The sequence below is a fragment of the Pithys albifrons genome, chromosome Z, assembly GCF_047495875.1.
Source record: "Pithys albifrons albifrons isolate INPA30051 chromosome Z, PitAlb_v1, whole genome shotgun sequence".
In the NCBI taxonomy this organism is placed as follows: Eukaryota; Metazoa; Chordata; class Aves; order Passeriformes; family Thamnophilidae; genus Pithys; species Pithys albifrons.
Window position 1 is genome coordinate 63,175,129 of NC_092497.1, and position 26,532 is coordinate 63,201,660.

Below are 26,532 nucleotides of genomic sequence, written 5' to 3' on the forward strand. Positions count from 1 at the left end.
CTCTGCTTGCTGTAATTCACATCCTGACATGTAGGGTTGGAGTTTGGAACATGGAGCTTTCATTTTAAATCGGCAAATGGGAGAATTTTCATGCAGACTTTTTGTCTGGTTTGTGAAACATGGAAGGCTATTATTGGTATTCACTTAGAAGCAAAACAAAAAACACTTATACGAGTTTGTTAAAGCACACAGTTAAACAGGAGGTCACAGAAGCAACCACCTGAATTGCGATCTGTAGACAGTAGGACATTTTATAGTTGAATTGTTCCATGACATTCTCTTGCAAGGCTACTTATGGTCTTCTCTTTCAATGTGTGTTGTAACAGCAACTGTATTGTTGAGCAGGAGCTGTGATTCAGAATGTCATTGAATTGTTTGCTCCAAACACAGTGGAAGTAGTGGATTGTCAGCATGCAAAAAATTGCAAATCTAATTTTAGAAATACACAAGTGTTCCTAGGTAGGATGAGACAAACAAGCAGAGGTGACTGGAAATTAGAGGGACCTTGTCTTTGTCAGTGATGGAGATTATACATTGAAGTGGTGTAGTGAGTTCTGAGTTTGAGTGCAGGCATTTGATCAGTCAGAGCTGTGTGGCAACTTCGTAATTTAAGAACGGCAAGGCAGGTTTTTTAAGTGTTACCTTCCCATGAGGCTCATGGTGCACTATACACAGCACTTCCTTTTGTGTCTGTTAAGAACCTGTATGGTTAAGCACTGCTGCTCACTAAAAACGTTAAACTTGAAGCTATTTTGGTTGAAAAATACTGAAGTTGTTGGTCTTGGCTTACAAAACTCAGAGGAAGAAGTGGTTTCTTGCAATGTCTGTTTGCAGAAATGCTGAGCTCAAGCTTCACTAAGATACTTGATTGAAGGTTAAAGCCAAAGGATCTGGGTCTTACTTCATTTCAGAAATAAAGGTAGCCTGGACATACCCTTCATAGTGTTTGTGCTCTGTTCTCTGATGAAATTACAAATTTACTCATTTCTGTTGGACTTTCTTTGGATAGCATTGATTACTGGATGGATCTTGCTTTGTAACTGATGAGACAACATGAGTGGTCTTAACATTCTTCACTAGCACTTGGGACATTCATCAGTATTCACAGAAAAAATGTTCTGTGGATGTATTTCAAAGCAAAAAAATCCCCATACCAGTTTAGCAGAAGTATTAGGAACACATATAATGCCACTCCTTATCTCCTTGAGTCGGATAAAGTACTGCAGTTTTGTAGAACAGTCTTTACTGTCAAATTCCTTGAAGATAATTATGCAAAGCTGCAGGGTGCATCTTTGTGTAATACTGAAAACAGGTGATAGGTGACTGAATTATAAGACATGCATTTCTGACTGTGAAGTCTTCTAACACTCTTGGGTTGTATATTGCTTGAATAAACTGATTTTGTCTAGTGATGAAACTCTGCTGTCTGCAAAAATGCAATTATTTCTTAACAAGCATTTTGTATACTCTAATGGTATCATACAAGCCTCCAGCTAAGTGTGTATCCTGTTTGTTAAAGATGTGTGGTACCTGGAGAGGCTTCCTGAGGTTGTTTTCTGCTATCATTGCTGAACATTGGCTGTTTTGCTGCAGTTTATATTAATTTTAATGCTATGACTGGTGCTATAGAGCAATTTGTGCATTACACTGATACATAGTGAGCAGTGAAATACAGTGTCTTTTCCATCAGAAGTTGGTATTTCAAATATGGACTCAGTGATGCTGAATTTAATTGCTCTCAGAAGTTAACTTGATATTTCTGTTTCAGAAAACAAACCTTTCCTTAAATGGGGGAGCAAGTAAGTTTTAACCCTGCTATACCAGGTAATAAATGTATTTTGGTAGGCTTGATATAAAACTGTTAAATGGGGCAGAGTATATGTGGCCTGTTCAGTGTTGGAGAATGTGACCTGCAGTGTGTGGGATATGCCAATAGATACATTACTGTCACCAGTGAGGAGGTTTCCTCTTGATTCAAAGCTTCTGGACTGACAATTGGAGCACCCAAGTTTGTGCTATCATTGTTACAAGTCTCAGTCCCCTACAAAAAAGTTGATTGTTGGCTCGTGGTGCTGCCTTTTTTCAGTAGATCTCTATTGGTAGTTTTTGTTCTTACTAAGACTCCCACCTTTGCCATTTTGAATTTGTGCCTTTGAGGAGTGTGGCATTGTAATGCAGTGTGTCTCTCAATGGAGTTACGATTGTGTTTCTGAAGTGAGTGATAAATAGGAACAAACAAAAGCTCAGTAAACTTCTTGTTAGTTTAAAATAGGCTTCATGGAATGTTTGTTTCAGTGAATTTCTTGATCAGGAAAGTTTCTAGAGTCTCTGGAGGGTTTCATACTTCATTAAAGTAGGTCTGTCCAGGAAGGCAGAGCCCAGTTGTGCCGTGTGCTGGCAACAAACTCACTCGAAGTTTTGCTGTGCATACTGACAATATTTCATCCTAAGTACTTAAAAATTCATGGAATCATAGAGTGGATTGGGTTGGAAAAGACCTCCGAGATCATCAAGTCCAACCCTTGGTCCAACTCCAGTCCATTTAGCAGATCATGGCATTCAGTGCCACGGCCAAGCTCAGTTTAAAAACCTCCAGGGATGGTGAATCCACCCCCTCTCTGGGCAGTCCATTCCAATGCCTGATTACTCTCTCTGGAAAGAACTTTTTTCTGATCTCCAACTTAAATTTTCCCTGGCAGAGCTTAAGCCCGTGCCCCCTTGTCCTATTGCTAAGTGCCTGGGAGAAGAGACCAACCAATTGACAGTCTTGATTTTGTTCATTTCCTAAGCAGACTCCTCTCCAGGGGCGAAGTGTGATCCCCTTTTTTGTGGACTGTCTTTGACCTACAGATCTGTGTTCATGAGTCTGCTCTGCTCTGGAGTGGGATGGCACAGGAACCTGCCAGCCTAACTTGGCCTGCAGCGCCCTGGAGTGCTGTGTGTTGTACAGACACAGCAGTGCTTTTTCTGGTTTAACTTGTTCTGATCAGGATGAGGAAGGGAGGCAAAGGAGAGCTATCCTGGGAAGCACATGGCTTTGCCGGGGTAAACAGTGTCTGCTGGTGCTGCTTCTACTGCTAAAATGGTATTTGCTGGTTCAAGTCTATCTGATTTTTCTTTTGATAAAAGCTCTCAAAGCTTTTGCTTCTGTTTTGTAGGGAAGAAAATGCGTCTGGTCAGAGTTTATCAACAGCCCAGCTATTAATTTTTTTGAAGTAATCTATGATATATTTGGTATTCTTGTAAATATTAGTTCAAAAGGTCATTTACATATCTCTTCCAAATTGCGTTTTTGTGACTCTTGCAAGGCATATATGAAGTGTTAGAAGTAAAATGCACATGATCGGAAGTGGTGAAGGATTTAAATTTTCTAAAACAGTGTTTGACAGCTGATGTTTTTGAGTGTAAAATTTGAAGCTTGAATTAAGCATAGTTAGTCATTGGAGCTAATGAATTATTGTAGTTTATTGCTCTGGAACGTGCTGGCTTGATGAAGGTGGTGAGAGCAATTGTTGGGTGGTTTGAAAAGTGTTCTCCATTGCTGCCTGTAAAAAAAAAAGAAGAATGATCAATCATTTTGGCAAGAATGAGTGTTCTGTTTCTGTGTAAACAAACTGAGGTAAGGTGAGAGAATGCTTGATTGGTCACATTAGGTTCAAGTGTTGCCCTGTCATACTTTGCAGTCTGTGGTTGGCCATCCATCAGCATTCGCTTGTAATTGCCAGGGTTTGGGTCCACATTGTGATTAGGAAAAGTGGATTTGGGGCTGGATAGGGGTGTGGTGACTGCTGTCCAGTTCAGTACAGGCCTTGCAGCCGCAGTATCTGCGCCAGCTGAGAAACAGACTGGTACAATGTACTTCCAGTTTGTGCTTTTGGAATGTCCGGCCTGACCTGAACCCTGTGTAGGCTTAAAATGCAGGAGCCTTCCAAGTCAGAACAGTCACCTCTGTTTCTGGTTAAAATAAGTAAATTAGGGAGGAGAGAAAAACTGAGGATACATGTAGAGCCTCCACCTCTTAGGGTGCTTCCTTGGAAGAAGCAGGTTGTCTGAAAAACTCCACCACCTTAAAAATACTGTTTATTGGAAATAAATAAACTGGGAGGTTGGACTTGTAACAATGTAATAACTTTGAAACGGAACTTTGGAGTTACATCAGTTTTGCCTCACATCTTGTTAGTTTCATACGTCTGTTCTGTGAGAATAAACAAACCCCTTACATTCTAAGGGCAGTAATTGTTACTCTTTTTCAGGTGGTATCATGGAAAACTTGACCGAACAATTGCAGAAGAACGTCTTCGACAAGCGGGAAAACCTGGAAGTTACCTCATTCGAGAGAGTGATCGGAGACCAGGCTCATTTGTGCTTTCATTCCTTAGTAAAGCAAATGTCAATCATTTTAGGTGAGCATTAAGTGTTTTATTTTTAATACTGTGATCCATTTATCTTTTGTTTCAGAACTCAATAAGGTACAAGCAGAAAGTGGCCATTATATTATAATTCAGTATTTTGACTCTTTTTACGTACGTGGTGCAGCTCTTTAGTTGTGTTTGTTTCAAAATATGTGCTTAAAAATTAGAAGATAAAGAACAAAAGTGTGAGGAAACCAACAATATTTGGATAGACAAGGTAGTCTGAAGTGGTTCTGAACAGACTTAAAGCAACATGTTGGTTTCATTAGTCAGTCAAGGAGATTGAGTCTGTTCCACGGCAGCCATTGTAGCTCTCATGGCATAGTTAAAGTGCTGGCATCTCTGGTTGCTTCCTCAATTTTGGGGGGGGGGAAACAGACAAACAAAAAAGAACCACCAAAAAAAGTTATGTTTAATAATCAAAAGGATTGCTGGAAACAGCTTTCAGCATGTGTAAGAATTAGTTGTTCTTAATACAAGTAACTCTATCCAAACTTGTAACTAGGATTACTTTGCCATTGTCAAACAGTGTGCATTAATAAGGTCACTTAATCTTTGCTGTAAATGAGGTGTATTCCAAGAAGAGCTTGAAAATTAGTCAGCAAGTGGAGTGCTGCAGTGTAATGTTCCTCTTCAAAAATAGGAACACAGACATTTCTTCAGCAGTAAAAGAAGCATTTGTCTGATAACAAAAGTGTGTATGGCCAGACTTCGGGAACCAAGATTTGGGCAGGGCTCTCCCCACGTGCCCTTCCAGCCTGCACAGTGGATTGTTGAGGTGAGGCTCAGCGTGCACAGAACTGGCCCCACTGTTTGCGTCCAGAGGTCCATCTGCCACGGCCGAGCGAGCTTGGATAATGACAGGGAAGTCCTCGGGACTGTCACAGCTCCTGGTACTGACCGGGGCTGACCCTGCTGAGCATCTGAGATCTGACAGGAGGGGATGGCAGGGAGGCTTGAACTGCCAGGGGACGGTTCCACTGAGACTTGAACTCAGGACCTTGGGATTCAGAGTCCAGAGTGCTCTCCTTTACACCACGGGACTACCTCCGTGATAACAAAGAAGTCCAAAGCAAATACTCATACTTCTGAAAATGGGAATTAGCCAGAATGCCAGTTTATGAGCCACTATGTGCATGGCTTGCAAATGCAGGGAGGTTTTGGTTGCATCTGCCGTGTGATGAACTGTGATTCAGAGGTGCTGATGTACCCTTGACATGAAAGCATAATTCTCTTTTAAGTACAGATAGTGTGACACAAAAGCAATACCTCAGGTTTGCGTCTTGCCATCTGAGCTATCAGTTTGAGCTTCTTGGCTGTGCTGATACTCATTTGGGAACTGGTTCCTGTGTAGCAGTAGAAGAAAAATAAACTGTGCCCATGCTTGCTTTCTAGTGCTGTTTTGGAGTCTTGGATTATTTATAAGACCTTTTTTTGAAGTCACTGTCAGGAAATTGGCTATTGATTCATGTGCACCATAAAAGTGTTTCTGGCCTCTCAGGTAGAAAATAATCTAATGGTTTCTGATTCCCTAAGAAAATTATTTTCAAGCCTTAAAGAATCTTTGTCTTAATTCCTTTGATGTCCCTTGAAAGTTGTATACAGTCATGGATACTCTCATGCAACATATGATTGTGTCAAAAGCAAACATTTTTTACTAAAGTGTTACCTTTTTTGGTAAGTCAGAGTGATACAATGTATTTTGATGGAAAATACTTATATTTACTCTATTTCTTTGGAGTTTTCTGTAGTTACAGATGTCTTTTTGTATTTGCTAACTCAGGGTTCTGAAGAAAGGTTTCACTTAAGCTTGATGACATAATAATCCGAAACACTAAACTTCATTTAGAACCTTAATCCCTGTTGAATTAATTTGCCAAGGAATCTGGGAGAAAATATGCCAGAATATCTAGCCTGTGTCACTAGAGTTGCATTATTTTCTGACTCTACTTACAGTGCTATGTGCTTTTAAACTCTGATATCTGAAGATTCATCTTTGTCTACATTTTGTGTCTAAGTTTGGGAAAAATAATTTAGTTCAAAATATGCATTAAAGACTCTTTATTTTAAGAAAAAACACCACTCCTAGATACTAAAATAAGCAGTCAGGGAAGGACTTTTTGTTGTGTTGAACTACTGAAATGATTGTGTAAGGTTTTTTCCATTAGTTATCAAATTTTTAAATTGTGTATAGGGAGATCATTTCAGAATGAGTAATTTTTGAGGTGTTAAGTTTTATGCATTATATAATCAAGTGTAGTAACTTTTTGTTAAAATACTTTGCTCCTTGGTTAAGTTTATGCTTGTGATCATAAAAGGTATATGTTCTGCAAGATACAAATAATGATACTGTTGTGTCTACTCGTGCATTACTTCAGATTTCCAGGACACTCACACATTTTCTTTCCTTTTAGTTTCACTTAGTTCTGACAAATGCACTGTCTACTGTGAATCAACACTTCTTTAGATAAGACTGGTGTATCGTGCAATATCTGTAATTCTGGGTGAAATATTCAGTAGATGTAGCAACAGAAAAGTCACAAGTGAGCAATTCAGATCTGTATAAGATTCTGTAAGACTGAAACCAGCCTGCACAAACCCTGTCAGACTTAGCTATCAGCTAGAAGCAGCAAGGAGCTCAGCTGCTGCTGGCTGGTAGGCAGGAGGTTACTCCCCAAAGATTCACAGAGTAGGTTCTCACAGGACTCTGCAGGTGCGTGAAAACAGCCAGGTTAAAATAATACTATCAACGTGGAACTTTTGAGATACGGGTTTTAACCAATTAAAAGTTTTAACGTGGTGGTCTGAGACCTTATTTAGCCAATAAGATGTAGTTCTAACCCTACATAAACTGTGTGCTGTCTGTAATAGAAGGGTCTTCACTATAAACCTCAAGGCTTGTTGTGTGAAGTCCTTTCTCTCCGCTGAAAATTGTTTACTCTAATTAGTTAAGGTTTAGTTAAGTGCTTTCAGAGGGCCTGTGGTACTTAATTTAGCTGAATGTAGGCACTGTTTTAAGAGTTTGTCTCAGTTTGAGGGGCAAAACCCAAAATGTTTACCCACAAGCGGAGGAGGGGGTTTCCTCCACAATAATCACGCCACTCTTTATCAAATTTAAGAAAAGGAACTTTAATCAGACAATGGATACAAGAAGGATAACTGTTCTTAACTGATATATATATATATATCTATCTGTAGGTATAGATATAACTGTAAACAGACCAGACCAAACTGCTTCCCCCAACACCACAATAAAAAAAAACAACAACCACCAAACCAGTAAGTTTCTTCCTGAAGAAAAGTTATAGGCAGTGTCCGTGTCACAACCCGGCTGGCTGTAGGGTGAGTTCCCAGTTGAATTCTGTCTCTCCCTCTGTGTCTCTTGTCCCAAATGAAGAAGGAAAACTGGAAGTGGGGAACTGCTGCGTGTCCTGGAAAGCAGCTGCAACTTCTCTCTCCCAGGTCGCTGCCCCAGCCGGGGCGGGCAGGCCGTGACGCTGCAGGTGGCGGTGAGACTGGAGCAGAGACTGGGACCTCCAAATGCAGAAACCAGAACAGCCGTGGCGAGGAGAAAAGAAGAGGCTCAGCAAGAAGCAGCAGCAGCAGCCAGCAGCAACGAGGAGCAGGAGAAGAACGGCTTCCCTCCTCAGCAGCACACACCCCGCTCCTCGTTCAGCCGAGCTAGAAGTCAAAAAAAATGTCCCCAAAACCAAAAGAGACAACCTGCCTCCACCCAACCGATAAGAAGAAGATGGTAGCAGTTAACTACCTCTCTTTGTTAACTAATGGCATGGGCAGTTAGTGGCAGGGGAGAGAATTTACATAGTAATTCCAAACTACCACAGAGTTAAATGTGATCCTAATGTCCTTTTCTTTTAGAAAAATAAGTAGCAAAAATATTCTGATGTCAAGCTTTTCATTAACAGGATTATTGCCATGTGTGGGGACTATTACATTGGTGGGCGTCGCTTTGCGTCTCTCTCAGACCTGATCGGTTACTACAGTCACGTGTCCTGTTTACTGAAAGGGGAGAAGCTGTTATTTCCAGTAGCACCTCCAGAGGCAAGTGGTAAAATTTTACAGTAAAATTTTGAAGTGCAACTTACTTATACACTCATTACTTTAATCACTACTCATAGTTCTTTTGGAGAAAAACATTTGAGGAATTTTCCTGTAGTTCTGCAAAGGCATGTGTGAAATTCCAAGGAATATTTACCTATTTACTGGTGCAAAGTAATGATTAAAAACCCCTGCTATTTAATGGAAATACATAATGAGGAAGCTGGAGATGTTGCAGTTATCTCCATGTGTAGTAACAGCCTTTTGAGTAGACAGAAATGAACAAGAAAAACAGCAGTTCTTGGCTAATAAAGAGCACCATTGTAATGTAACTTTCACAGGTCTGTGGTATATTGTGTATCAAACAGTGCTTTCAAAATATGCAACCTGGAGATAATCAAGGTTTCTTTCACATGCCCATCCTTAAAACAATATAAGTAATTAAAATGAAACAAAACATAATGTCCCCTACAACCAAACCCAAAACCTAAATAAAGATGTTTCTGGATGTTAAACTTATGGACACTTCTACTCTTAAGTAGAAAATGAGAGCTCTCTTAGCTAAGCATTTGAGCTTGGAAAACCTAAAACTGGCAAGTGATGTTACCAGTCCTTGGCCCCAGAATAACATAATGCTGGAAAGAAGGATTCTACACTATAAAAAGCAAAAGTATTATCTTTGTTCTCTTCTTCTAAATTGTAGCCTGTGGAGGACAGAAGGAGAGTTCGAGCAATTCTACCTTACACCAAAGTGCCAGAAACTGATGAAATAAGGTATGTTTGAATAAGAGTAGTATGTGAGAAATTCTCAAAAGTATTTATAAATACTGAGGATTTAAGTAGATGTCGATATGTATTGGGGTCACCATGTATTGGGGTAGCCAAGTATAGGGGTCAGCCTCTTAGTCCCAAGCAGGCGGGCGCCATGGATGACAGTCAGAAGAGCTCAGGCACAGCAGACATCAGAAGGCTTGGTCAGAAGGCTTACAAGACTTTACTCAAGATAGATAAGAGACAGATCCTCATAGCTCATAGTAGTAGTACAGAAGAAGTACTTCCTAGAAATTCCTATTAGATCATCTGACTCACTCAGTAACATCCACACCTTTAATGTTCTCTCACATCCAACATACCATTACATTACTGGTTATCCAATTCAGCTTACACAACACAGCCTGCCATTGCCTACAGGCCACCACACACACTCCACATAGCTCTCTTCTCTTTAAGGCAGAACTCTAATGCACTTATGCTCACCCCTACACCCCTTTTAACTTAACACAGATTAAAGGATGATGCCTCTCTATTCTGTTTTTGGAAATAACAGTAAGACTTCCTATTCTCAGTATATTTGTTTGTATTAATTGTAAGGGAAGGTACATTAGGTTTATGGAAGTAAAGTTAATAATGTTACAGTTTTGAAAAGGCCTAGATATTTACCAAAGGAATAAATTTGTGTGAAAGTATTCTGTGTGGAAATGCCTTACATGAGTGTGTGAAAGAAATGAGCTAGCTTTTTTCCTGAACTGCCACAGAACTACCTACTTGTAGATATCTAGTTTAAGGCAAACAATTCAGACCACTAGAAAGAGAAAGTGAGCCATGACTACTCATAAATTTAAGAATAAGAAAAAAGAGTCTGTCAATAGAAGAGCATTTTCTGTTTGCTTGTAAATGACACTGCTTTTTTGGGATGAATTTTTTTTCAGATGGAAAAGTAGAAGTATTTGAAAGAGATTTGTAATGTCACTAAGATGACAATCCTGGTTTCATAACTTGATGTAACACACCAGTTGGATTGGGAATTGGCTTGGGTTTGGGACTATTAGTCTCAATTGTAGTGAAAGGTATCCTAGTGGGATGGAAATGTGTTCCAAGGCTTGCAGTCCACTCCATTCTGATCCTTTAAAGGATGATGTGAGGATATTCGTTACTGTAATTATGCTTTTGAAGAGGATGATAAGATATGAGGAGCCTCTCTAATGGTATATTGCAAACACAGCTTGCTACTGTGTGTGAAAATAAAAAGAGAGGGGGACCTCAGCCCGGAGGAAAGGAGGCACAGGGGTGACACAAAACTCCCTGAAAGGAGGGTGTGGTCAGGTGGGCATCAACCTTTTGTACAGGCAGTGAATGACAGGATGGCAGGGGAGCTGTAGGTTGAATGTTAGGAGGATTTTCTTTATAGAAAGGTTGATTAGACATTGGAATGGACTACCCAAGGTGGAGTCACCATCCCTGGATGTCTTTAGGGAAACACTAGATGTAGCACTCAGTGCCATGGTCTGGTTGACAAGGTGGTGTTCAGTCATGGGTTGGACTTGATGATCTCAGAGGTCTTTTCCAACCCAGCTGATTCTGTGATTCTCTATGTTAGTGTTTCTTACACGTTTCTTGTAGCTCGTGTGGCTTCTCGGGTGACTGTTCTGTGCTCTCTTTGTATCATTTGTCTTCATATGTGAGAACATAAAGAATAGATATTCCACATCTTCTGTTATGCAAGATTATTTTTCAATGAAAGGAATATTATTTTCTGACAGACTTCATAGAGTGTTGTTTTACTTGTATTTAGTATTTGATCTCTCTAGGTAAAAGAACAGTATTACTCTTTTTAATATTGTTATGGTGTTCTTTTTGTTTTATACATCCTTAGCATGCTTTGAAGTTGACAGCACTGAAGTATATATTAGCTACTAAACATAAATCAAAAATATGAAAGCTTATATATAGTAGCCTCTTACTATGGGGAAAATACACATGATATGCTTGGGGGTATCAGATCATGAATATTTTGTGGAAATTATACTCAGAAATTAATTGTGTTCATTAAACTTGATGTTATGATTGTATTCTGACTTAAGTCTTGCTGTGACCCTCTTCAGTTTCCTTAAAGGAGACATGTTCATTGTCCATAATGAATTGGAAGATGGTTGGATGTGGGTTACAAACCTACGGACAGATGAACAAGGTCTTATTGTAGAAGACCTGGTAGAAGAAGTGGTAAGTAATTTTGTATTCAAATGTCTTAAATGAACGAGATTTTTTTTTTGGTTAGATAATATTTGAGTGAATGAAACGTAGTGACATTTAACTGCCTGTTTTCTAATTATGTGCTTTTCTAAACCTAGTAATTTGGCCTAGTAGTTCTTAAATACCATAACAAATCTTTAAGCTTAATTCAGTATCAAAAATGCTCATTCATGTGTTGTCCAAAGATAAGTAGAAATGAAGGGTACTGTAAGTTTGCTAAACTCTTCCCTGACCTTGACTGTCCTGGTGAAGAATCTGCTATTCATTTTAATAGCATTTCTCTCTTACAATTGCCATGAAATGTTCACAAAATCTACAAATCTTGCATTGTGGTAGGTCTTTCTCTTTTTACAAGGATGAAATTTGGCTTAAAAATCTATTGATGAAAAGAAAAAAAGAAAAACTGTATTTTTTATGCTATTTTTTGTGCACAATGCATGTGTTTTGCTAGTAGCAGTGTTCCCTGAGGTGCTTCTCGCAGACCTGTGTCAGGATGTGAATGGCTAAATTGAAGTGGCAGACTATTGATCTGTACATTGATAGGTCAGTGGCTAATTTTAGCTTAGGAAAGTTGGGATTTTAGAAGGTTACCACCTCTAAAGAAGGACTGGAAACATGATAGAAACAATTCACAGAAATAACATATTTTGGCTGAATTTCCACTTAATGAACAAAGAAGAAAACTTTTCACAGAACTGCAGTAAGCCCTTAATTCAAAAATGCCTCAGACTTACAAGTGTTTGGGGTTTTTCTACAGAAGGTCTTAACTTACGAAGTTTATTTTTTGAATTGAGCTGTCTTCATGTTGACGTGCACTTAATGTGTTAATTTTCTCACAGGGAAGAGAAGAAGATCCCCATGAAGGCAAAATGTAAGGATTTTTGTTTTGTTATTAAAAGCAATCATAAATGTTTGTAAACTTCGACTATGAGATTTCCAAGCTTTTGAGAAAGTGACCAAAGAGATTTATTTTTTTTTCATCTCAGACTTTTTTATGTACTAGCTGCTGAAGATGCAGAGATAATTAACATGAAAGTGTCCTGTGATAGGTTTGCCTACTGCTAATGGATATTGCAGTGTCAAAATCTTAGATGAGTCCATGTATGATCACTTTCAGCCAAAATATGCACAATGGAGTATTTCTTGAACACAGTTGCCTGAGAGATAAAAGCTCTTTTAAGTACTGGAAAGAGAGCCAAGTAGTATGGGAGAGGTGTCTGTAAGCCTCGTGGGTGGTAGTGTTGATGTAGTGGAGGATAAAAGGGCTCTGCAGAGTGATCTGGGCAGTCTGGGTGGGTGGGTAGAGGCCAATGGTATGAGATTCGACAAGGTCAAGTGATGGTTCCTGCCCTTGGGTCACAACAACCCCTGGCAGCACTACAGGTTGTGGGTAAGAGTGGCTGGAAAGTTGCTTGGTGGAAAAGGACCTGAGGGTGCTGGTTGATGGTGACTGAACATGAGCCAGCAGGTGCCCAGATAGCCAACGCCAGTGACATCCTGGCTTGGATCAATGATAGCATGGGCAGCAGCACCAGGACAGTGATTGTTCCTCAGTACTGGGCACTGGTGAGGCCACACCCCAAATTCTGGGATCAGTCTTTGGCCCCTCATGGCAAGAAGGACATTGAGGAGCTGGAGCAAGTTCAGAGAAGGGCAGTGAAGCTGGTGAAGGGTCTGGAGCACAGGTCTGGTGAGGACCAGCTGAGGGAGCTGGGGGTGTCAGCCTGGAGAAGAGGAAGCTGAGGGGTTGGACCTTACCCACTGTACAACTACCTGAAAGGTGGTTGTAGCCACATGGATATCTGTCTCTTTTCCAGCTAACAAGTGATAGGACAAGAGGAAACAGCCTCAAGTTGCACCAGGGGAGGATTAGATGGGATATCAGGGAAAATGTCTTCACTGAAAAGGTTGTCAGGCCCTGGAAGAGGCTGCCAGGACAGCGGTGGAATCTCTGTCATTGGAGGGATTTGGTGTGTAGGTGTGGGGACAGGGTTTAGTAATGGACTTGACAGTGCTGGGTTAAGTGTTGGACTCGATGATCTTAAAGGTCTGTTCCAACATGAAGGATTCTATGATCATAAAAAGTGAAGATGAGTGACAAATAAAAAATTAGTAGTGGTTTGATTATTTAATCTGGTGTCCGCATTTGTCTGTTGTCATATTTACACTTGCTGCCTTTTCTCTGTTGCCCACTTTTTAATCTCCAAGAGGCCAGTGGCTGCAGGAGGCATTTCACTGGTGTGTTTGTTGTGTACTGAGTTCTGCTAGTTAATTTGGCAGTAGGGATCCCTTCAAATACAGAATTTTTTATTTTTTTTTTTTGCAAAGTAACTTGTAGCAGATGTCTGGAGCTTTGATACTGTCTTTCAACATTTGTTTGCCCAGAGGAATCTAGAGAAGATTGCTTTGAGCATACCCTCCAAAAGTAGTATAGAAAGAAAGAAATTGGGCTTTTCTCTGATACATAAAGAAGCCATATTTTTAGCTTTTATTTGAGGTAGCATGTAGTAGCTGTAGCAACTGAATAGTGGTGGCAGGCTGAGACCAGGCAGAGGCTGCTGAACTTTCATAGGATACTGCTCTGACACAGGACTCTGGGAAGGTACAGGGTGTGAGATCAAAGCAGTTTGTATGCATTAACTTAAAGCTACATTTTATTTCCACAGCTCTGGCAAATTTGAGGTTTTCTGTACAGTGTTTAACGTCCTTGGATTCTTCTTCTTTTAACTTTGGATTTCATGATTCAAGTAAATTGCTCTATGATACTGACAAGATAATGCCATCAAATTATCTACTCTTTAGACATTTTAATCTCTAAATGCAATTGAATTTGAACATCAGCTCCACATGTTGGATATTTTTATTGAAATTATTTTATTTATATGCCTGTAATTGCTACTTTTTCCATGCTGCTGGTAGACCAGAATCATTAAGTAGCATAATCGTTATCTCATCTGTATATACTAGGCCTTTTTACATAAAGGTTGATTCATAAGTTCCAGAACCTCGATATAACCATAACCAAAAAAGAGAGCTGGTAGTCTTGCTTTCTAATTTTTCTCTTCATCTTTGTTAAGATGGTTCCATGGGAAGATCTCCAAACAAGAAGCTTACAATTTGCTGATGACAGGTACATGTATTTCTGATTGAAGTACGGTAGCAGTGAAATGGCACAAAGCAATCCCATTAACATTAGAGTGTAGCAAAACTTCCTTTTATGTCTGAACATACGTGCGTGTCTTACAGTCCCCAACCCCTGTGGTGTCAACCTCAGTAGAATACACCACTGGAGCAGAGCTGCTGTGCCTGTGTCTTGGGTTGAGCTGCAAAACGCCAACTGTCCAAGACAGAGTGAAAAGGGAAGAAGGGGTAGAGGGAAAAAAACCTCTAAACCAGGTTTATGCTGAAACTAACCACATGTATTTATACAGAAAAGGGAAAATTAAGAGAAAACTACAATATAACACACACTTACACAAGTTATATGTAACAAGAAATAACTTCTTACTCCCCAGTTAATACAAAGTAAAGTCTGTTACTCTAGATCTGTAAGTACTCTAAAAGACACATAGCACGAAACAGAAAGAGTAACAACAAAATGTTCCCTGACCTCAAACAATGCAAGCAGTGGGAGCTTCAGGAGCAAGGCCTACTCTAGCAAGACAGGAGTTGCACTACGTCCTGTCAGTACCTCAGCTATGGTGGAACTGACCTAACACCTCCCACTGCTGCAAACATATCTTAGGTTTGCATCATCGGGTATGAAATATTTCCTTGGTTACCCAGTCAGGTGAGAGCTGTCTCCCAATCCACATAGATTCTCTGAGCCTGCCAATTTGAGGCCTAGCTAAAACCACTACAGCCTGTGAGTACTGAGTATGTTCTTAAGTCTAGTTAATTTAATAATTTTTAAACTAATACATGTGTAATCAATTATTTCATTTACTGATGTCTTCTTCAAAGGGCTGTGGAGACCATGCTTTTGTATATCTAAAGGAAAATATATAATAAATATATCTTGCACTTTCTTAAAGCAAGTATTTCTTTAAAACATCAGTATTTCAAACCCATATTGTTTAATAGCTTACTTTAAATATTGGAACAAATTATGTTTTGAAAACTTTATCAACCTTTTTTGTAATGCTTTTTTAAAGAAGTAGGGAAAATGTGGATAGGTTGCAAGCTACAACCGAACCATTTTTAAACAGTTTTGGTGGTTTAGTACTAGTTCACCTAGTTGGAGATCACTGCTGAAATTTACCTTGTAGGCTTTGCATTTCTTTAAGTGTACAGTTCTTCCTAATTTATGTGGAAATAGATTTAATAGGGGGTTATATATAACACTAAGGAAATTAACATTATTATGGTATATTTTCAGTTGGTCAGGTGTGCAGTTTTCTTGTGAGGCCTTCAGATAATACCCCTGGTGATTATTCACTTTATTTTCGGACCAGTGAAAATATTCAGCGTTTTAAAATATGCCCAACATCAAACAATCAATTTATGATGGGAGGCAGATACTATAATAGGTAAGTTTTGATGGGAAAAGGAATTGTGTGTATTTTATATTTGTGTAAGTATTTAATGATACGATTTTAAGACTGTAGTTTTTGTTATACTAACCATTTACCCTAACCTCCTTAGTAATTACTTGTAACTGAGCAGATTCTTAACAGCTTAAAAAGCCTAAGTTTAATTTTTTTTTCTCTTGAATTATGAGTCCTTCTGCAAACTAGTTGATTCACACTGTAAATTGTGGATTGAAAGGGCCATGTAGGATCTATAATTTGTGGATCTGTAATTAAAAGAATGCTCTGTTGGAAGGAGCTTGGAAGCTACTTGGTGTGTTCTTGTCCATTTAAAATGGAAAAGAAGTGTGTTAATTTTATCTGGGACAGTCAGTAGAGTTTTCAAATTATAGAAATGGGGAAAAAAATCTCCATTGCTGGAACAAAATCACTGTAATATGTGTTATACCTGGAAGAGAAATCCAGATGAGTTCATTTAGAGACAGCAAACTTGAGGATTTTTTTTGCCATTGGGGCAAAAATATAGTAATTTGTACAAAAAGAAAAAGAAATAATGAGGTAAGTGTCACCTTTTGAGGAAGAGGCTATCAGTGCACCTCCATCCTTGGTACTCTTGTTTTTTTTAGAGTTGCTGTAAGACTTCTCAGTAGTGAAAACTTGACTTCCCATATTAATGGAGGTTGTTGCCTGTCTAAAAATATCAGTGCTTTTCCAGTCTTGTTCATGTAAAACTAGGGCATTCTCCATCCCAGTATGGAATTGAGATAAATTCCAACTTGGCTTCTGAGTGGGTAGAGATCCAGGAGCTGGTGTGTCTGAGGAAATGTCAAGGTTTTCTCACTAAGGAGTTCAGTGGACTTTTTTATATGACTTCACATATACAATGGTTTGGTAAACAATAGGACCCCAGTGAACCTGTGCCTGTGCCACACCCAGGCTGCTGGAATACCTTCATTAATCAGTCTGGCCTCTGACATCTGGAGGTTTTTAAACTGAGATCAGACGTGGCACTGAGTGCCATGATCAGGTGAAGGGACTGGAGTTGGATCAAAAGTTGGACTTGATGATCTCGGAGGTCTTTTCCAGCCCAATTGATTCTGTGATCCTCACTGAAAACCAGTGTCAGCCGTTCCTTGAAGGTGGATGCTCTTTGGCACATTCTCTAGTTTTACATGGCTTATTAGGAGGGTGGTAGGCCAGGAGTCCCCTAGGTGATGTCAAATTAGTCAGAAAGTTAGTGGAACTCTTATTAGTCTCAAGTTTCTCTCCATTCAAACCAAGACTAGCAGTTTGGTTTTTTAATCCATAGTCATTTATACCTTTCTTGATGTGGTTTGTGTAAGATTTCTGTTCCTGGCAAACACTGAGGAAGGCTGTGATCCATTTTCCTGTCCCCTAGAAAAAGTCTGTGATTGGTATGATTTTGTCCTTGATGTTTCACGTGTTAGATAACTGATGCCTTGCAGATTCACATTCTGTAGTGTTCATGTCTGGAGATACCTGTAGCCTTTGTGTTTCGGTGTTCAGGCATTTGAGCTGCTGTGGTGGTAAGGCAATACACAGGTGACCATCTGAATCGAGTGGGATCAGAGTCTGCAGAGCCAAGCACTTAGTTGCTCCATCATGGCATGAAGTTTGAGTCGAAATAGTACTCTTGATTACAGCAGGAGTTTTTAAATACAACTGAGTTTATTCTTCAGCCCATATTACAAAGTTGGAAGAAATTAGCGACCTGCTCCTTACATTGAGGAACTCCTGCTGGCATTTTTAATACTTGATTAAAAGAGCATTCACCTTCAAGGAAAGGTGACACTGGTTTTCAGTGAGGATGTCAGAGGCCAGACTGATTAATGAAGGTGTTCCAGCAGCCTGAGTGTGGCACAGGCACAGGTTCACAGGGGTCTTATTGTTTACCAAACCACTGTCCATGTGAAGTCATATGAAAAAGTCCACTGAACTCCTTAGTGAGGAAACCTTGACATTTCCTCAGACAGGAGAGGAGTCATTGACAGTCAAGGTATTCCTGATTTAATGAGTGGGAAAAATTATGCAATGCTGTGTTATTGATGACAGAAGGTTGGCACTAACAGCTATTCAACCTGTTAAAAAGAATGACCAAGTCATTATTTTCTGTAGCATGACATTGAAATTCAAATTCTTATGCAGAAAACAGCACATACATCTCAGATACAGTTGAAATTAATTATTTGATTTCACTGAAACTGGAAGAGAAATTCATGTCACGCTACATACTTAAAAACTAAAAATAATACTTGTGGGAAGATTGTTATATCATGCTTGCACTAGTTCATAGCTTCAGAATGAGAGGGAGAGAAGAGTGAACTAAAAACCCTTGATATAGCTTTATTTAGAAATTTTTGAGATTATTTTTACTGTATCAGCTATTGTCCTGTGCTGAACACAGGCCTTGTTCATTATCTTTGCACACTCGGATGAGTATGCATGAAGGCCAGTTAGTAATTTTTATCTACTTAATTATTTAGCTTTTTTTTTAGATTGATACTTTGCATAAAAATTATTATTTTTATTGATGTGCATGTTGCTGTTCTTTATTACAATGTAAATTTCAGTAACTGCAAAAACTAGAGCAACTCACATGCCTTGAATTTCAGTTTGTATCTGTCATGACTTCTCTCCTGAGCCTTCCAAGTGCAACTGTAATCTGAGTCTGGTGATTGGAATGAATACTTCCCTGTAGAGGAGTGCTACTGTCTGAGTATTTAATTGAACAGGATAGCTCAGGGATTTCCAAGTATAATCTCTGCTACAAACCTTTCCTGTTTTCTGTTCCTATCCTCTTAGAAAGAGATTACACTTCACTTGGAATATCTCTCATTCTCTTTTCCTAGTTACTTTAGGGCTTGGAAAATTATTGCCAATGAAATAGGAAGTTTCACACTGGTTGGAAAGTGGGTAATGCACATGTGCTACTTGAGTGTGGAAAGTGCAGTGGCCTTGTTTGGCATTTTAAGCAACTCATTAAAATACTTTGCGGAGTTTAGAATTAGTACATTCTGAATACAGTTTTGTGAACTTTCTTGACTTCGGTATATTAGCAAATTCTCATTGCTGCAAATAAGATTATGGTGATTAACACTTGATTTTATTAAAACTTCGTGAGAAAGTTTTCTCTGTGGTTGTATGGAAAAGCAGGTTCTTGAGCAGAGGAAAAATTAACGAGTTTAACATTTTAATTTTCTTTTTCTTGTTGAAATAGTATTGCTGACATCATTGAGCACTATAGAAAAGAACAGATCGTTGAAGGATATTACCTAAAAGATCCTGTTCCAACACAGGTAAGATTTCATCTCTGAGTGTTTAATGTTGAAGTCACAGACTGAATCATTATCAAATCAATTTATGAACTGCATTACAGCAGAGATTCCAGTGGTAGTTAAACAGCAATATCTCCAGTTTTAATATTTTCAGCTGGTCTGTTTCTTTTTGTTTTATCCTCGAATGCATTCACTTATGAAAGGTTGGCTTGTAATCAACAAAAGTTGTGGTAAGCTCACTCTGTCCTGTGAGGTGTTCAGCCTCTGTTCTGTGCCCTTTACTCTGGCCCCTGGCTCAGCCTTACTGTGACAGTCCTGTGCTGGGGACTGAGGGCACCAGGCTGCCCTCCTCTCTTCTGTGTCCAGGGTTTTTGTCCTGTCAGAGGAAACCTGAACACACAGAAAAGCCTCAGGGATGATTTCAGCACTTGTTCTGGAGTGCACTTTCCCCATTGCAGAAGTTCATTCTAAGAGGCCACAAATAAAATGCACATCACATCATGTAGCTTTTCATGAACTTATAATTGTAACATTTACATGCATACATTATTCCTTCACCAAGCAAAGCACACCAAAGCTGATCCTGTCACTTTGTAGTGATTTTGTAGCTGCCCTGCTACAATTTCAGTGTGAACTCATCTTTCTTCAACACAGTGGACCAGAATAGTTTAGAGTACTGTGTCAAGGGTAATTCTCTTTCTGGAAAGCACTTACAAATATCCTAGAATACATGTGGTGGGTTGACCCTGATGAGCTACTAAGGACCTACACCTGTGTTTGCTCACGCCCTGTTCCTGTGGGATGGGACAAAAGCAAAATAACTCCTGGGTTGAGGTACATCATACAGTTTAATTAACAAAGAAAGGGGTGGGTATGGGCCGTGACTCACCACCTCCCACAGGCAGACTGGTGCCCAGCCAGTCTCTGAGCAGTGGTCACTCAGGCACCTCCCCACACACACATGCAGTTTTATTGCTGATCATGATGTTATGTGATAGGGAATATTCTTCTGCTCAGTTGTCATCATCTGTCCTGGCTGTCTCTGCCAGCATCTTTTCCACTCAAGCCACCTTGCCAGGGGGAAGCAGAGAGGGAAATGGAGAAGGCCTTGAGGCTGTGCAGGAACTGGTCAAGAAGAGCCAGAACACTCGTGTGTTACCAACACTGTTTCAGTCACAAAAACAAAACACAGCATCTCAGGGGCTGCCATGACAAAAGTTAAGTCCATCCAAGTAAGACCCGTATATTGGCACAGCCACTTTGTATCATGGCCCAGTCCTCCAGTGCATGACTCAGCTGCTCAAGTGGCACACTTTCTGTATTCTAGCATAAATAAGTCAAGAGGTGTAAATTGCGTGTTTACTAGTAGATGTACACTTTGCTATTCCAGTCTTTCCTGTAGTGCTGTGTTGTGTCCTCAGTGCTTCCCCCTTGTCTACTGTTTTTAAACCACGCAGGGAAATGTGGTTGGGACAGAAGGCAAATACAAATTTCGAGATTGCTTCTTGGAAAACTTTACTAGTAACTTTACACTCCATCATTCCTCTTAAATCATGGCAGTAACTCTTCATTTTAGCTTTTTGCAGTTGGGGTTCCTGTATTAATAAACTTTGTATTGACTAATTTTCTATGTGACCGTTAATCAGATCCTTTTAAACTATCCAGATGCACTTCTGACTTTGTTTAAAAATTTAGTGATCACAGGTGCAGTTAATGTTCAGCTTTATCTCCCTTCCACATCCACCATGCTCTGTTTTTAAGGGGTAAAAACAACTTCTGAAGTTTTGCATTCTTTAGGGTTTGTCTGATTGACTTACCATGTCTAATATGAAATTTAAAATATATGTTGTTTGGTGCACTGCTCCTTGTGTAATTATGTTATGGACATTATCTTGAGCTCATAACATTTGGATGTTGCTTCCATTGTAGGTCCTGTAATTCCTGTTAGTACCACTAAACTTTTTCACCTTGCTTCTGTTGTTTTGTTCAAAATCAGTTCTTGTACACACATGGGCAGGAAGAAAAGTAGAATGTACATATCTAAAAATCAGTTCATATGTCTGTTTTCATCTCAGTGCTGTTCTCACTGCTTGACAGTCTGTCTTTTCATGTTTTCTTATGGACAAAGAACTTTGCTGACCAGCTTACTCAATAAGGTCAGACTTGGCTTTGGTTTTGGCCATTCTTGTTTATTTCTTGAGTTTCCGGATCCTACAATTTTTCTGTGTGAATTTATCCTTTTTCTCTTTCCCGTTTCTGCTTTCTTCTGTTAAGTTCTACTCAATTAGGACATGTGAGTTCTAATGAGATTAATGAAGGACTGTGCCACTTGGAGTGAGTTTGTTTTCGTTGTGATCTGCACCATTTTTGCTGCTTCAGAGTTTACACATGTTTGCTTGGGCCCATGAGCTTTGGTAGAAGACAGCAGCTAGCTAAATCTTTTAAGACTTGCATAGATTTAACAGAAATCACAGTGTAAGATCCTGCTTTTTTCTGTCAATTCTGCTAATACGGAAATAGTTACATTACATTACATTTCTATCAAGTGTATTGTATGAAAAATTACATTGTTTTATTAAAATACTTGAGAGAACAATAGTAGTGAGTTGGTAGCATTCAGTAAGATGATCCTGGTTGCAACTTCATAGTATGCATTTTTTGATGGCAGTTTCTGAACTTAAAGTATGTTTTTCTTTCTTGTTCCCCAGCACCAAGAACAAGTGCTTAATGATACAGTGGAGGGAAGAGAAATCTACAATACAATTCGGCGGAAAACAAAGGATGCTTTTTATAAAAATATTGTCAAAAAAGGTTATCTTTTGAAAAAAAGTGAGTTATGTTTGCTTCTGTTATTTTTTCCTTAAAAAAAGCAGATAAGGATCACAAAATCAAGAAGTATTTTAAGTGGGAAGGGGACCTATAATGATCATGCTTCTCATGGGTCTACCAAAAGTGAAACCACATGACTAAGTACATCATGGAGGTGCTCCTTAAACCCTGACAGGCTTGTTGCTGCCAGCATTTCCCTGGGGAGCCTGTTCCAAGGATGAGCCACCTTCTTAGCAAAGACATTTTTCCTAAGGTCCAGCCTGAACTTCCCCTGGTGCAACTTCATTCCATTTGGTTGTGCCTTATCGCTGGTCACCAGAGGGTGGAGATCAGCTCCTCCTAGCTGAGCATGCATGCCTAGTGAGGTTAGTATAGCAGTGCTATTAGAAGGAGCAGAACTGGAGTGGGCAAAAGGTTCTAGAAAGTGTGTGAGGAACATGAAAAATCCTTTCATTAAGCAGTATGTGAATAGAAGAACATGATAGCTGAAATTACATGCACTGTGCAAATGTTGGTTGGCAGTTGTCCTGAAAAATATCAGAGCACAGCACAAAAACTAGGCAATCCTCATCGTGGTGCCATTCCAACTCATTAAATGAAGTGTATTTTTATGAAGTGTTTGTATTTATATGAACTCATTAAATTCTAGCTGATAGAGCAAGTTTGAGAGAGCTAGAATAGTGTGAATCTGTATGTTCACTGCAGAGCACAACTGCTTGACTCTTGTTGTAAGGCCATATGTTTTATATCTTAAATTCAAAATGCACAGTCTGCCATACAAAGGAGATAGTGACTTTTTAGGGCTTTAACACTGGCAGCTTCAACATAACATGAATAAATACATTAAAAACTGACAGTTTGGCTACCTTAGTATAACCCTAAAGCATTGCCATTGAGCAAGTCTTGGAAGTACTGAGGAAACTGGTCCCTTACCAAGTGTTCTATTTCCACTTTTTAAAAAAAGTCAACATTATTGGAGGCAGAAAAACTATTAATAACAAAATGTCCACAAATCACAAGAAGGATAAGATTATTACAGATAATGATGTGGACAGTGACAAACGTGACAAAGAAGGTATGATTTTACATATAGCCAAATATAAGAGACACATTAAAAACACCCAAACCATCCCAAACTAAACTGTTTGTACAGAATAAAGAAAGCTTCTTTTCTATGGGAAGAGTGATTGTGAGAGAAGGTGTAGAGAGATGTTGTGGAGTAAGGAATAAAATAAGAATGAATTGGAAACTTATGGCTCAATGAGAGGGAGGGAGATACATTAAATGTGCAGATCGGAATACTGAGTACCTATAGAGAGAGGCACGAAGTGTTCATGGAATAAATGCAATAAAATCAGTCTCATCTAGGTGTTGTAGTGTGGTAACTAAGTGGATGTTACATTTGTGTTTTGAAAGTTAGTTTCATACTTGTTTATTGAGAAGGCCCCAGTGGATTTATGATGGATAAAGTACACAAATAAAGACTGAATGTTTTTTTCTAAATGTTATCTGATTTACACATTAATTAGTTGCAGGAAGTTCCTAATCCATTGTGATTCAGAGAATCCTTTCCCTGAGGCAAGTGGAACTGGCCAGATTCTTAAATATGGTTGTGTTCGGAGCTTAATTCTAATTTGCATACAATACATTCTCATTTCTGTTCTTCAGTCATACTGTTTTAAGCTCCTGTAATGCAATCTGTTAAACATTGATCAGAGAGGGGGAGTTACTTTATCATGTTGAGTCTGTTTCTTAATAAAAATGGGATGAATGGGATCCGCACTGTCATTATTTGCAGTCTTTGTAGATACAGTCATAACAGTGGCAGGAACTCACAGTTCAGACAATTTATATGCACTTGCTTAATCCTGTTGAGATTACTGAAAATGTGTAAGGAACCTTTTGCAAGTCTATCTGCATTTGCAAAAAGGGTCTGCCTTTTGTCACGTGTAAAATTGAGAATGTATATACAGGTATTATGACCTGTGTGATTACATTGTTCTTCTGTTTGCAGTTTGACAAAAACTTTACTGCCCTCTTCTGTTTTCTTCATGTACAAAATTTACATGTTTTAAACAGTTTTGTGACTTTTTGCTTGACTCCTATACAGGTAAAGGAAAAAGATGGAAAAACCTGTACTTTATATTAGAGGGAAATGATGCCCATCTTATTTATTTTGAAAGTGAAAAACGAGCCACAAAACCCAAAGGACTAATAGACCTTAGCGTGTGTTCCGTCTATGGAGTACATGACAGTTTGTTTGGCAGGTAGGACACTGGCTTATTTCATCCTCTCAAACTAAGAGTTTAAAAGATAAAGAATTCTGTCAGTTCAGAAAGTTTTACATTCTTTTCATAGATATTTGAAAGCTAACTTGGCTAGATGAAATCTGTAAGTGCCTTTCTATTTAAGAACAAATACTTTTGTTACATTTGACCAACCTAATAGTAAACTAGTTTATGTAAGTAAACATCCTCAGAAAACTATTTTTGCATAACTAATATATTCAGAGATTGGATGTGAAAATTATTCACTGTAATATTTTAATATTCAAAATATTGCTAATCCCAAGGGATGTGATTATCTCTGAGGAAGCTGAGACTCAAACATCTTTCATATATTATTAGTAATTAACAAGAAAGTGCTTACATATTTGTTCATTGCTAGTTAGAAAAACAACTCCACTAGCCTGTACCATAATGTTTTATGGAAGAAATAAGTACATTTACTTTATAGTAAATGATAGAAATTGAAAATTCTGGTTATCCTAAGGATCTTGGTATTTATTAAAAATTAGACATATAGTCAACTTACAGTTATTTTCGTGAAAAAAAATTAAAGACATCCTTAAAATTAGTGGCATTTCTTAATCTGCAAATACTGGTGTTTTGTTTTCTCTGTTTGAGTTCTTCTAAAATCTTTTCAATAATTCTGAAAGAGGCCCCCATCTAACAACTGGAATGAGGAGCATATATATAGATAAAGAGTCCCCAAAAAAATGACCAGTATGTTCCTCATGTAAGCTGACAATTATGCAGGAAGTTTTGGTGTATATTGTAATACAGGAACATTCAGGTTATGTTTCTTAAGCAGCCTTTAATAAACCCAGTGCTGTGGGTCAGACTGTAATTGGGCACTGGGTGGCACTGCAGGTGTGTAGGAGGAGATCTGTGGTTGAGCAGCTCAGAAAGCTGTTAGTGAGAAACTGCAGCTGAGACAAAGTTCTTCTACACTTTGGGTAACTGGTAAAAAACTGCCCTTTCCTCAGAATTCCAGTGAAGTCTGTATGTCACAGCATTTAAGGTTGTAGAGGTTTGTGTCACACACTTAATGTTTGGTGTGTGATCCAGTACACATTTCACTGGTCTTCTATGGGACACATTCAGATAGGGCATTTCCTTGGTTAATACTGTTTCCTGGAAGAACAAATCCTTAATGTATGATTAACTGCTTGTGAAGTAATGCTGAACCTCTTCTGCTTTTGAACTCTCTGGGAATAGTCCTTGTTGACAAGTCTTTTCAGATGGCTGTTTTTTGCCTTGACTGTAAGTCAGTGCAACATGCCTGTTCAGTGCAGACCATTCTAAAAATTTACTTCTCTGAAGGAAGCTGCTTGTACTGAAGTGTGGTTTTCTTAAAATGACATAATACTTATGCTGTTTTGAGGTACCTAAGAAATTTTTTGCTTGGAGCTCTTCCTCTTTCCATGTATGATGATTACATGTAGACAAACAAAAATTGATGCAATATTCAGTGTTCCTTACAGACAAGCAGCAGAAATCTGTTAGTTCAGTGTAAACTTTGTTTTGGCACAGATCAAGTGAAGGTGTCCATTAATATGTGAAAATTAATAAAACTTACGTTTTTGTTTTGTTTATTTTTAAGGCCAAACTGTTTTCAGATAGTAGTTCAGCACTTTAGTGAAGAGCATTACATCTTTTACTTTGCAGGCGAAACTCCAGAACAAGCACAGGTGAGAGCTTTTGTTGCTAAGTGTAAAGAAGTAACTTTCTGTCTTGTTTAATGATGTTGCCCTTCTGAAACAGGAGACAAGAGTATCACAAATAGTTAGTGGTTGTATTAGTGGGTGCTATAATGGAGTAGCAGCAGGTGTGTAAGGGTAGAGGTTGGTGCTGATAGTCCAGCATCTACACTACCTGCGCTTCAGGGCTTTAATTTGGGCAAATTCCAGTCAGATCCCATGGGCTGAACTTCCATTATTTTCCTCTCTTTTTGTGAAGAATATCCATTTTATGACATACTTCAATTCAGAACAAAAATTTACTCTCTGTGACTTTTCCATGCTATAAAGTGCAGCATAGTAAGTGACAGTTTTACTTCGGTGTGAAGTAAATAAAATGCTAATGCCATGTGTGT

General features: G+C 38.8%; 1 protein-coding gene across 1 annotated transcript in view; it reads left to right on the forward strand.

Moving 5' to 3' along the window:
- RASA1 (RAS p21 protein activator 1) overlaps positions 1 to 26,532 on the forward strand; it is a 53,569-nt gene that overhangs the window by 10,616 nt on the left and 16,421 nt on the right. The window contains exons 2-12 of the mRNA XM_071580269.1: positions 4,254 to 4,403; positions 8,339 to 8,474; positions 9,175 to 9,245; positions 11,354 to 11,471; positions 12,341 to 12,372; positions 14,579 to 14,631; positions 15,880 to 16,030; positions 19,269 to 19,347; positions 22,035 to 22,155; positions 24,266 to 24,422; positions 26,041 to 26,128. Of these exons, the coding sequence (XP_071436370.1) occupies positions 4,254 to 4,403; positions 8,339 to 8,474; positions 9,175 to 9,245; positions 11,354 to 11,471; positions 12,341 to 12,372; positions 14,579 to 14,631; positions 15,880 to 16,030; positions 19,269 to 19,347; positions 22,035 to 22,155; positions 24,266 to 24,422; positions 26,041 to 26,128 (1,156 nt within the window). The remainder of the gene's footprint in view (positions 1 to 4,253; positions 4,404 to 8,338; positions 8,475 to 9,174; positions 9,246 to 11,353; positions 11,472 to 12,340; positions 12,373 to 14,578; positions 14,632 to 15,879; positions 16,031 to 19,268; positions 19,348 to 22,034; positions 22,156 to 24,265; positions 24,423 to 26,040; positions 26,129 to 26,532) is intronic.